Source organism: Anomaloglossus baeobatrachus, chromosome 1, assembly GCF_048569485.1.
Source record: "Anomaloglossus baeobatrachus isolate aAnoBae1 chromosome 1, aAnoBae1.hap1, whole genome shotgun sequence".
Classification (NCBI taxonomy): Eukaryota; Metazoa; Chordata; class Amphibia; order Anura; family Aromobatidae; genus Anomaloglossus; species Anomaloglossus baeobatrachus.
The window spans coordinates 426606035-426619355 of record NC_134353.1 but is presented as its reverse complement, the minus strand read 5'-3'; the positions used below and the strand labels follow the sequence as shown (position 1 = coordinate 426619355).

General features: G+C 48.8%; 1 protein-coding gene across 1 annotated transcript in view; it reads left to right on the top strand.

Annotated features, from left to right (window-relative positions):
- Positions 1 to 13321, top strand: part of SMIM24 (small integral membrane protein 24) — a 181532-nt gene that overhangs the window by 47301 nt on the left and 120910 nt on the right. Inside the window, exon 2 of the mRNA XM_075337867.1 lies at positions 280 to 412. Within this exon, the coding sequence (XP_075193982.1) occupies positions 280 to 412 (133 nt within the window). The remainder of the gene's footprint in view (positions 1 to 279; positions 413 to 13321) is intronic.

Genomic DNA, 13321 nt, shown 5'->3' with positions numbered 1-13321 from the left:
TGTACAGTATGTAGTAAATATTGTTTTTTGATATATGGCCTGTCCTGTTTTATTCTGTGTCTATTTTCCTCTCTTCACAGATATGTTGTGTTTTTAATTAATACAATTTACGTGTTTATTCTGAGTCAGTTTCACTTCCATTTTCTTTGTCTTTTTTGCTAGGATGTGCCCTATCATATTGTATTGGACTATTTTTGTATTTTTCTTTTCTCTAATTTACTTTTTCTATATTTGTTCTCCATTATGCATTAAAAATATTATTTTTTTTTTTTTTTGCAGGTGACCGTCAAAATTCTTCCAGTTCAGGTTCTGCTGGACTTCAACCATGGTTGCTTGGTCTTACAGCCATGGTTGTATTTCTTTTCATTGTGTTCATCTTACTAATTATTAACAGAGTTTGGTGCAAGAAAAGGTATGTATAAAACCACTGCTTCTCAAACTGCGAGGCTGGCCTCAGATGTAATGTTCCTTGTAAGGTGTCCTATAAAAAAAATGCAAAAATACGCATACGCTATTGTGTGATCTGAACTCTAAAGCGGGCTTTACACGCTGCGACATCGCTAATGCAGAGTCGTTGGGGTCACGGAATTGGTGACGCACATCCGGCCGCATTAGCGATGTTGCTGCGTGTGACACCGATAAGCGATTTTGCATCGTTGCAAAAACGTGCAAAATCGCTAATCGGTGACATGGGGGTCCATTCTTAAAAATCGTTACTGCAGCAGTAACGAAGTTGTTCCTCGTTCCTGCGGCAGCACACATCGCTGCGTGTGACACCGCAGGAACGAGGAAGCTCCCCTTACCTGCCTCCCGGCCGCTATGCGGAAGGAAGGAGGTGGGCGGGATGTTACGTCCCGCTCATCTCCGCCCCTCCGCTGCTATTGGGCGGCGGTTCAGTGACGCTTCAGTGACGTCGCTGTGACGCCGCACGGACCGCCCCCTTAGAAAGGAGGCGGTTCGCCCGTCACAGCGACGTCGCCGGACAGGTAAGTATGTGTGACGGCTGTTGTGCGACACGGGCAGCGATTTGCCCGTGTCGCGCAACAGATGGGGGCGGGTACCCACACTAGCGATATCGGGACCGATATCGCAGTGTGTAAAGTAGCCTTTAGGCTATGTGCGCACTAGGCCGTTTTACCCGCAGATTTACCCGCGGTTTTGCTGCGGAAATTTCTTGAGAAATGTTTGAAATCTTTCTGCAGACATTTCCCAGCAAAACCTATGGGAAAAAAAAAATAGCTGTGTGCACGCTGTGTTTTTTTTCTCAAGAAAATTCTTTGTGAAGACTTTCTTGAGAAAATGTGCATGTCACTTCTTTTCCGCAGGTACCTGCGGTATACCCACGGAATTTCACTCCATTCACTGTAATGTAATCGCGAAATTCCGGTGGTATACCGCAGGTAGCAAATGATGTGCGGTATACCCCCGGTATAGCCGCGATTTACCTGCGGTAATACTAATCGCTCCCTGTGGTTTTGCAGGGAGTGATGTCATTATGCCAGGAAGAGGAAGCGGAGCAGAGTAAACACACACATCACACTCCCTGGACGCCGCACAGAAGCGCTTCCGTGTGACATCCGGCGGGTGCCCGTGCAGTCTGTGTCCCGCTGCAGCCCCGCCGCTGCACGCAAAGCAGTGTCAGTGTCTGCCCGCAGTGTCAGCAGCTTGTCACCCTGCAGCACAGGCAGACACTGACACACAGCAGTGCGTGCAGTCGTGGGGATGCCGAGCGCTGCTGTCAGGAGGTGAGATGAGATCATTACCTGCTGTGACGATCTTCTGCCTCCTGACGTCACCGCGGTCACTACTGTCAATGCCCGTCTCGCGAGCGGCCCGAGACTGTCACTAGCGGTGACGTCACGGGCTCTCGCGATACTGCTGACAACACGGCGGGCATAGAAGGCAGTGACAGCGCTGATGGCAGGACTGCAGGAGATCATCACAGCAGGTAATGATCTCATCTATCTTCCTGGCAGCAGCGCTCAGCATCCCCTGCAGTGACCTGGGCTATTGATGTTAGCTCAGGTCACTGCATTGCTCTCCCAGCCAATGGGGAACATTCTGTTCTTCATGGACTGGGATAGTGACTATGGTATGGATCGCCGTGGGACTCCCCCCCCCCCTTATTGGATTACGCCGGACGTGGAATTGATTTTTCTTATCAATAAATTGGTGAAAGAGGGAATGTGGGGAGTGTTTTTTTTCAAATACAACTTTTTTTGTTGTCTATTTTATATTTCTTACTGACTGGGTTGGTGATGTCAGGTATCTGATAGACGCGTGACATCACTAACCCCAGGGCTTGATGCCAGGTGACATTACACATCTGGCATCAACCCCATATATTACCTCGTTTGCCACTGCACCAGGGCAACGGGATGAGTTGGGGCGAAGCGCCAGGATTGGCACGTCTAATGGATGCGCCACTTCTGGGGCGGTTGCAGCCTGCTATTTTTAGGCTGGGGAGTGTCCAATAACAGTGGACCTCCCTAGTCTGAGAATATCAGACCCCAGCTGTCCGCTTTACCTTGGCTGGTGATCCAATTTGGGGGGACCCCACGTTTTTTGTTTTAAATTATTTATTTAATGTAAAATAACAGCGTGGGGTGCCCTCTGTTTTGGATTACCAGCCAAGGTGAAGCTGCCAGCTGTGGTTTGCAAGCTGCAGCCGTCTGCTTTACCCTAGCTGGCTACAAAAATAGGGGGAACCCCACGTCATTTTTTTTAATTATTTATTTATTTTTTGGCTAAATACAAGGCTAGGCACCCTTTAGTGCCACATGAAAGTCACTAAAGGGTGCCAGCTTAGAATGGGTGGGACATTATATAGGTCTTTCTCATCTATTCTATCTATCTATCTATCTATCTATTCATCTATCCATCTTTCCCTCTATCCATTATCTGTCTGTCTATCGATTATCTATCTATTATCTATAATATTTATTTCTGTTCAGCATAAAAAAACCGCAGGGACCAACCTGCGGAAAAACCGCGGCAAAAACGCATGCGTTTTTCCCGCGGATTTGGTGCGTTTTTTACCGCAGGTGCGGTAATCTTCAACTCCCAGAAGTTTCTCAAGAAATTTTCTTGAGAAAAATCACTTTTGTAGTGCGCACATAGCCTTAGATACCATGATCATTATTGACTGCAAGGTAGTGACGATTTAGCATTACTGCAGGCACAGCCCTGTGATCACTGCTATATAGACATAGTGTGATACTATAGCCTTGCTGCAGCACCTGGTACCAGCAGAGGTGAAATGCAGCATAATTTAAAGAAGAAACCCCACAACATTTTTTCCTTCCTAAACCTACCGTGGCATGTAAAAGTTTGGGCACCACTGGTTAAAATTACTGTTATTGTGAAAAGTTAAGCAAGTTGAAGATGAAATAATCCCTAAAAGGCATAAAGTTAAAGGGAACCTGTCATCAGAAATTTAGCTATCCACCTAAAAGTTTCCCCCTCTGCAGCTCCTGGGCTGCATTCTAGCAAGGTTCCTGTAGTTTTTCTTGCCCCTTTTAGCCCAAAATAAACACTTTATAAAGTAGTACCTGCTCGTATGTAAATTTTCTCATTTTTCCATGTGGGCGGTCTGTCTGGTGTCTGTGCCTGTCCTCCTACCGATTTACGCCCCCCCCAGAACGCAGAATTTCAAACCTCAAGACGCCGCCCCTGGGCGCCTGAGGTCCTGCGCATGCGCTCTGCTACCGTAGCGGGACAGTGCACAGCGTGCACGTGTGACCGCTGGTGACGGTATGCGCAGGCACGATGTTATGGGCGGCGCTGTGAGTGTCCTCAGCAAGTGCCGCCCATAACCTCGTGACCGCACTTTCCTCTCTTCCTCCATCGTTCTGCGCCAGCGCTCGCTGGCGCGGTGACCCGACGTCACCTCCTCCCATCTATTTCCTGCTGCAGGGCAAGATGGGAGGAGGTGACGTCGGGTCACCGCGCCAGCGAGCGCTGGCGCAGAACGATGGAGGAAGAGAGGAAAGTGCGGTCACGAGGTTATGGGCGGCACTTGCTGAGGACACTCACAGCGCCGCCCATAACATCGTGCCTGCGCATACCGTCACCAGCGGTCACACGTGCACGCTGTGCACTGTCCCGCTACGGTAGCAGAGCGCATGCGCAGGACCTCAGGCGCCCAGGGGCGGCGTCTTGAGGTTTGAAATTCTGCGTTCTGGGGGGGGCGTAAATCGGTAGGAGGACAGGCACAGACACCAGACAGACCGCCCACATGGAAAAATGAGAAAATTTACATACGAGCAGGTACTACTTTATAAAGTGTTTATTTTGGGCTAAAAGGGGCAAGAAAAACTACAGGAACCTTGCTAGAATGCAGCCCAGGAGCTGCAGAGGGGGAAACTTTTAGGTGGATAGCTAAATTTCTGATGACAGGTTCCCTTTAAAGATGACACATTTCCTTTGCATTTTTGGCAAAATCTAATCTACAGTATAAAGCTGAGTGTATGTCTGTACTGTATAAATAAGGAATAACGTTTGGAACAGCATTCTAAGTCTGAACTGGGTGCAAAAAACCTAAAAAAACATCACTATGGGGAGATAAGGTATGCACACCAGTGATTATGTAAGGGGAATACATGTAATAGCAGAAACTGCTGTGTGAATACTGACTTGAAAAATCCAATAGCTATATGTAAGAGTGAAAATGTGAAAAATGGAATCTGCATTACTGCCATGAACATATGAATCAAGAGAAATTTAGCTACTGAATTGATCAATGCAATAGAGCCCCAACACTACGCCAAAGTATTTCTCTACGTTGGGGTCCCTAGCTTGTGTGTCCTCTCATGCAGTTAAAAAACTTAGCGTGTATGGGAAGCTGAGACCCAGGCTATTTATGCGTATGATATGGATTGGCAATAGGTGTGGTTGGGGAGGGTTCACAAACGAAAAACTACTAACAAATAAGCAATAACGTTTTTTTAGGTTTTTGCACCCAGTTCAGACTTAGAATGGTGTTCCAAACGTTATTCCTTATTTGTTAGTAGTTTTTCCACTGTCAGCAAGGTTGGCAGACGGTGGTGGCCGTCTGCAGGAGTTGGCGCAGGTCAGCGGAACCATAGGACCGGGGACTGGCGGTGGCCCGCCGGTACCGAGCCGGGGAGCAGATCTGAACCAAGCACAAAGGCAGGGCCATCAGACCCCGACCAGGCTAGGAGCCGTCGACAACGGTCAAATCAGATAGTGACCGGGACCTCAGGGGTTCCCTCAAACCCAAGACCCAACAGAAGGCAACCGTCCACACAGTGAGGATAAAAAGCCACCGCCATAGGCTAGAGATCCAAGGGCCAGCGCCTGCAGGCAAAACGGGCTCCTTCGGTACATACACGCCGGGGAGCGGACTACCAGTGGGAAACCATCGTTGTCAATACATACACAGCGGTGCAGGGAAAGACAGCCACCATCAACCTGTCCGGTTGAGAGCAAAGACACTGCAGCCGGCTGCGGGACCCGTCCATCCAGCCGTTTGGTTTACCAGAGACTCTGTGAATCTGTGCCTGAGTGAGTACAACAGTGCCATCCGGCACCGCGCCGCGCTGCCTCCGCAACCCTGCACCCTAGCTACCCTGCCTCCCCATACCACCACCGGGCCCCGGGCTCACCAACCCCTACCCACGGAGGGGGAACTAACACCTAGCTGCTACTCGCCATCGTTCCCGGGATCCCCGTCACCAGCAGCGGTGGTGCCCATTATCACCACGACCCGTGGGTGGGGTCACGAACTATCTCCCCAAACAAGCCATCCCTTTTCACTCGTGGGCGAGGAGCGCTGCTCGAGTCCCCAGGTCCGGCCCACCGTTCGAGCCACCAAGCAGCAGCAGCAGCCCCGGACCCGAGCGTAGCGAGCGCGGCCCCCCCGCCCGCGACACAATATCCACCTCCTCCTTGGTTATGGGTCTTCAACTACATGGTGTTGCCGACAACAGCTAGTTAAATCCTAGGAACACTCTGCACCACACCCTCCAGACACACCAGTGGACGGCCTGAGTGGAATAGGGTTGCCCACTTGGGGGGTTGGTTTAACAGGAGGTCAGGAGTGTCAGGAGTAGGTCAGTGAAGTGTAGAAAGTGCAGGAGAGAGAAGGTCAGGAGCCGGGCTCCTTGGAAGCAACTAGGTAGCAGACGGTGGTCTGGGCCTAGTAGGAGCTGGACCCCAGGTTGCAGGGGATCATGACAAGGGGCACGGAACTGTCGAGGAGGACTGCCGGCAGCCTTGTACCATCACCGGGCTGGGACCAGGGCACGATGGGGTACGTGGACCCTAGGGCATGGAGTAGCTTCAGGCAACCTGACAATTTATCCGATGAGAACAGAGCCGTCAAGATCCACTCTCCACCCACTCCAAAATCGGGGTACTAGCGCAACAAGGGGGATAGGACTTTCCACTAAAACGGTCCAGAAAATCCGAAGCGTGAACCCTGAGGGCAGGCTCCCACAGTTAGCCACATTGGGGAGCGGGACCTGACTAGTTCTATACTACTGGGACAAAGACGCAAGTGAACTTAGTGCTAGATGGAAGGTCACGGATCACCAGGCAGCACCATTGGGGACGGGACCCGAACTAGCTCCCCTCAGCGGCAGCGGTATCCAGAATTTTGGTTTACCCAGTTGTCGGTGTCAGCTTTATGGACTGAGTGAGTACGCAAGTGACCCCTTCACTCCCCAATGGCACTCCCCAACTCCCATCACTGAGACCTGGGGCATTCCCCCTACCCATGGAGGGTCCTAACACCTGGCTGCCCCACTCCATCGCCCCCGGGTACTCCCAACCTCAGCGGTGGTACTCCACCTTAGCACACACCTCGGGTGGCGTCATGAACTCTAAACACAATGCCCTGTAAATACCCCCCTTCATTTGAGTGTCCGCACGACCCCCGGGTCCGGACGCCCCTCGAGCCACCGCGGATCCAGATCCGAGCATCCTGGCTGCTGACACGGGGGCGGCACACTTACATTAAAGTCAATAAAGCTGGGAACGGAACTGTTATTATGTACTTCTATTTTGGACAGAGAAAGAGACACACACAGAGTGACTCACATATATACAAAGAGACACACACACATACACTCAGAAAGAGAGACACACAGAAAGAGACACATAGAAAGAAATAGGCCTAAGCCACACGGCGAGAAAAACGGTGCGAGTGGAGTGCGATAAAACATCGCATTCCACTCGGACCAATATTAGCCTGTGTGTCAGCGCACATGAGCGATTATTTTCTCAGCCCTAATCGGACCGAGAAAACAATTGCAGCATGCTGTGATTGTAATGCGAGACTCTTTCTCTCACACCCAATCAAGTGTATGGGGCGAGAGAAAAATCGCACTGCACTCGTGGTGAAACGGTGTACCGCGAGTGCAGTGCGAGAATGGCAATAGCCAGGTACAAAGGAGAGAGGGAGATAAATCCCTCCCTCTCCTCCTCAGTGCCTGCCCGCCCCCCCGCAGCTGAGGTCCACTCGCACAGTCGGACCTCAGTCGCAGGGATACTCGCATGACACTCGGCTCTGCTGTACTGCCAGCGTGAGCCGAGTGTCATGCGAGGATCGCACTAGTGCCCCAAGTGGCCCCGGCCATAGACAGAGACAGACGCACAGAAAGAGACACATGCACAGAAAGAGACACACGCACATAAACAAAAACACAGACAGATACACAGAAAGATACACACACCGAAAGACACACACATGGAGGCACACACACTGAAAGATACACACATGGAGGCACACACACAGAAAGAGACACACACTGAGAGACACACAGAAGAGACACACACTGAGATACACATGGAAAGAGACACACTGAGAGACACACAGAAAGAGACACATGCACATAAAGAGACACACGCACATAAACAAAAACACAGACAGATACACAGAAAGATACACACACCGAAAGACACACACATGGAGGCACACACACTGAAAGATACACACATGGAGGCACACACACAGAAAGAGACACACACTGAGAGACACACAGAAAGAGACACACACTGAGATACAGATGGAAAGAGACACACTGAGAGACACACAGAAAGTGGCACAGAATGAAAAAGACACACACATAATGAAAGAGACACACACACACACACACACCGAAAGAAACACACAACAAAAGAGATACACACACACACACACCAAAAGAGAGAGACAAAGAAAGAGACACACACAGAAAGAGACACAGAGAATGAAACACAAACATAAAGAGACACACACAGACACACAGACAGAAAGAGACATACACAAAAAGACAAAAACAGAGACATACACACAGAAAGAGACACCCAGACAGAGACATAAGCGAGCTGTACACGGGAGAGATATCGGTAACGATATCGCTATCGTGCGTACCCACCCCCTCGTTTGTGCGACACGGGCATATTGCTGCCCGTCGCGCACAAAATCGAGCTCCCCCATCAGACGGCTTACCTGCCCTGTGACATAGCTCTGGCTGGCAATCCGCCTCCTTTCTAAGGGGGCGGGTTGTTCGGCGTCACAGCGACGTCACACGGCAGGCATCCAATAGAAGCGGAGGGGCGGAGATGAGCAGGACGTAAACATCCCGACCACCTCTTTCCTTCCGCATTGCCGGTGGAGGCAGGTAAGGCGATGTTCCTCGCTCCTGCGGTGTCACACACAGGGATGTATGCTGCCGCAGGAACGAGGAACAACATCGCTAATTAGAAATAAACGATTTTTGGTTTAGGACGACCTCTCCATGGTAAACGATTTTTGTAGCTTTTGCAATCGTTTAAGATCGCACAAAAGTGTCACACACTGCGATATCGTTAATGACGCCGAATATGCGTCACTAACGGCGTGACCCCAACGATAAAACATTAATGATATTGTAGCGTGTAAAGCCCGCTATACACTCAGAAAGAGACACACACACTGAAAGAGACACACACAGAAAGAGACACACACAAAAAGAGATACACACAGAGACACACACAGAAAGAGTTAAATACATAGAAAGACACACACACACACACACACCGAAAGACACACTGAAAAAGATACACACCAAAAAGAGACACAACCACCCAAAGAGACACACACAACAAAAAAGACACACACACCAAAAAAGAGATACAGAAGGAAACACAAAGCGACCCACTGAAAGACACACACACACACACACAGAAAGAGACAGAAACGCAGAAAGAGACACACACCAAAAGAGACACACAGAAAGAGACACACAGAGAGACAGATACACAGAAAGAGACACTTACAGAAAGAGAGAGATACATAGAAAGACACACACCAAAAGAGTCACACACGCAAAGAGACACAGAGAGAAAGACACACAAAGAAAAAGACATACACAGACACACAAAAAGACACACAACACACACACACATACACCAACGAACAGACACACATACAGAAAGACACACTCAGAGACACACAGTAAAAGACACACATATACACAGAAAGAGACACACAGAAAGAGACACACAGAAAAAGGCTCACCAAAAGAGACACACACAGAGAATCACACAGATAGAGGCACACACAAGAAATACACAGAGACACAGAAAGAAACACAGTCACAGAGAATGAGACACACACAGAAAGAGACACACACACACACACACAAAGAGACACACACAGACAGAAATAGAAACACAGACAGAAATAGACACACACAGGGACACATCCAGATACACACACAAAGAAAGAGAAACACACAGCAAGAGACACACACAGAAAAAGACACACACAGAGAAACACACACCAAAAGAGACACACACCGAAAGACACACACACCGAAAAGAGACATACCCACCTAAAGAGATGCACACACCAAAAGAGACACACACCGAAAGACACACACGCAGAAAAGAGACACACCCACTTAAAGAGATGCACACACCAAAAGAAACACACACAGAGACACACACAGAAAGAGACACCCACAGTCAGAGACACACACATAGACAGATACACAAACACAGAAAGAGACACACACCGAAAGAGACACACACACACAGATAAACTCACAGAGAGAGACAGAAACACAGAAAGAGACACATCGAAAAACACACACACACACACACACACACAGAAAGAGATATATTGAAAGACACACACACTGAAAGAGAGACACACACACACACATACACACAAAGAGACACACACAGAAAGAGACATACAGAGAGAAAGACACACAGAAAAAGACATATACAGACACACACAAGAAAGACACACACAAACACACAGCAAAAAAGACACACACAAAGAGACACAAATACAGAGGGACACACTCAGAGACACACAAAAAAAGACATTTACTGAGGGACACACAGAAAGAGACACACACCGAATTAGACACACACATACACACACACACCCCGAAAGAAACACAAAACACACAGCGACACACAGAAAGAAACACACAAAAAGAGACACAGAGGGAGTCACAGAGAATGAGACACACACAGAAAGAGACACAATCAAAAAGAGACAGACACACAGAGATACACACAGAAAGAGAAACACAGATAGAAAGAGAAACACACAAAGAGAGAAACACACACACCAAAAGAGACACAGACCGAAAGAGACACACATGCAGAAAGAGAGAAAATGACATATACAGAAAGAGAGACATACACAGAAAGAGACACACACCAAAAGACATACACACAGAAAGAAACATAAACTCAGAAACTGTTTGGATGTTTTATCAGGTGGCCTCTAGCAACCAATCACAGCTCTGCTTTCTATTTTACTACAGGTCATTAATCGGAGCGTTGATTCACTGCCTATAGCAACTAAAGACATTCTTTGTATAAGACAGCTAATGTGTGAGTTAATATGATTTCAGTGGAGAGAGGGACAGACAGACAGACAGAGAGAGACAGAGAGATGGACAGAGAGACCGAAATAGCGACAGAGAGAGATAAACAGAGAGAAACAGAAAGAAATACAGACAGACAAAGACAGACAGAGAGAGACAGACAGAGAGGGAGACAAAGGGAATGAGGGAGAGAGGGATAGTGGTAGATAGTGAGATATGAAGAGTGGGAGAGTGGAAGAAAGACAGAGAGACAGTCACTATCCCAAGCAATGTCGGGTCGTACAGCTAGTATATATATGTATATATATATATATATATATATAATTTTTATTTTATCTTTTATTTTTTTTATCATTTACATTTGAAAAAATACAAAAAGGAAAATGCTGATGAAAAGGTTTTGACAGCCTGCATGGTTAGTACCTATTAGCACCACCTTTGCAAAGTATCACAGCTTGTAAACACTTTTTGTAGTCAGCCAAGAGTTTTTCAATTCTTGTTTGATGGATTGTTATTCCTCCTTTCTTGGAAAAGTCTTTCAGTTCTGTCAGACTCCTGGGTCACCTTGCATGCACTGTTCTTTTGAGGTCTAGCCACAGATTTGCCAATGATGTTCAAATCAGGGGATTGTGAGGGCCATTGTAAAGCCTTCTGCTTTTGAGGTTCTGCAGTTCCCCTGACTGCCTCTTTTCACTTGGCTGCACTCTGTCACTGGTGGACATATGGGCTGCCTGCGATTCACCTAGTCTCTCACCTGGAGCCCTCACTCTGGTGTATCTTCCTGTACTTCTACCTGTTCTCTGTCGTTCGGCTGCACTCGGTTACCAGCTAACTTTCCCTTTCTTTTGTCACCGATGGGTTCCATGAATCCTCTAAGTCGCCCACAGCAGGCCGCCGACAATGGACCTACTCGTAGGGGACCCGGGCCACCAGCAGCAACTTGCACCCTTCCCCTAAGGCAGCCTAACTCAAACTCTTTGAACACTTCTGACTTCTCAGGGATCTAGTGCCCACTACTCCTCCCATGGGTGAGTTCTAAATTTAACCCCCAGTGTACCTGTTATGAACGCTGCATCAATGTTACAGGGAGCTGTCTGATAATAAAACCTAAAGGAGTATCAGACAGTCAGGGTCCACCGTGCAAAGACTCTGCTGCAGACTATGCCAGAGTGCAATACCTCTGTTAAACTCACAGAGGAATATAATTAGTAAATAAGGCAATTCCTCCCTTACTTGGAGGGTGTGTGGAATGGTCTCTGTTAATAATCACAGAGACAAAGGCAGTGAGTATGAAATGGCACCTACCTAGGTCCGTTCCTCTAGTGGTGCCAGGAGACGGACAGCAGCGTAAGCCGCACAAAGCTCCTACCTGCGTTCGCTCCACTAGTGTGCGAGGACACGAACCACTAGATATGGCACCTGCCTAGGTTCGCTCTTCTAGTGGTGCAAAAGAGACGAACAGCAGCGTAAGCCGCACAAAGCTCCTACCTGCGTTCGCTCCACTAGTGTGCGAGGACACGAACCACTAGATATGGCACCTGCCTAGGTCCACTCTTCTAGTGGTGCAAAAGAGACAGACAGCATAAGCTGCACAAAGCTCCTACCTCTGTTCGCTCCCCTAGTGTGCGAGGATCCGAACAACTGCCAGACGAGTATAAGGAACGTTACCCTAGCGGCAACGTCCACCTACGAGTAGAATCACAAGGCCCAGCCGGACCATGTGCCTCAGGCACCTGCCTATGTCCGCTCCCCTAAGAGGTAAGGATACGGACTGCAACCGAAGCTGTAAGGTATAAGAACGCTACCCTGCCGGTAGCGCTCACCTAGCATAGACAGAGAGATGCCTAGAGGAACGTGCACAGAGCGTCTACTCTCATGCATGAACCAAGAGGACTGAGCGCCGTGCGGCATGTGTCAGGGTCTTATATAGACTCTGTGCCTCATCCAAGATGGAGGACACCAGAGCCAATCCGCTGCCAGAACGACAGGAATGACGTCACGCTGGCCTATCACTGAGCAAAGCGTCACAAGCACATGACCAGTGACCAATCGGCATAGAAGGTGTCAGAGACATGTGACCACATGTTACAAGCACATGACCAGTGGCCAATCGGCATAGAAGGTGTCAGAGACATGTGACCTCGTGTCAGCGATGATGTCACCCGCACATGTGCAATGGCTCCAAGATAGGACTTAGTCTCCAGCGCTTGCACATGTGCAGTAGCAAGAAATCTGGACATAGTCTCCAGTGCTCGCACATGTGCAGTAGCAAGAAATCTGGACATAGACTCCAGTGCCACAGCAACCGTAACAGTACCTCCCCCTCAAGGGTCCCCCTCCCGGCGACGCAGGTAATCGGCAACTAAGTCGGGAGCATGGACAGCCTCCTCAAGCTCCCAAGAGCGATGTTCCGGGCCGTAGCCCTCCCAATCTATCAAGAAGAACCTGCGGCCTCTAACCATCTTTGAACCAACTATGGCTCGTAC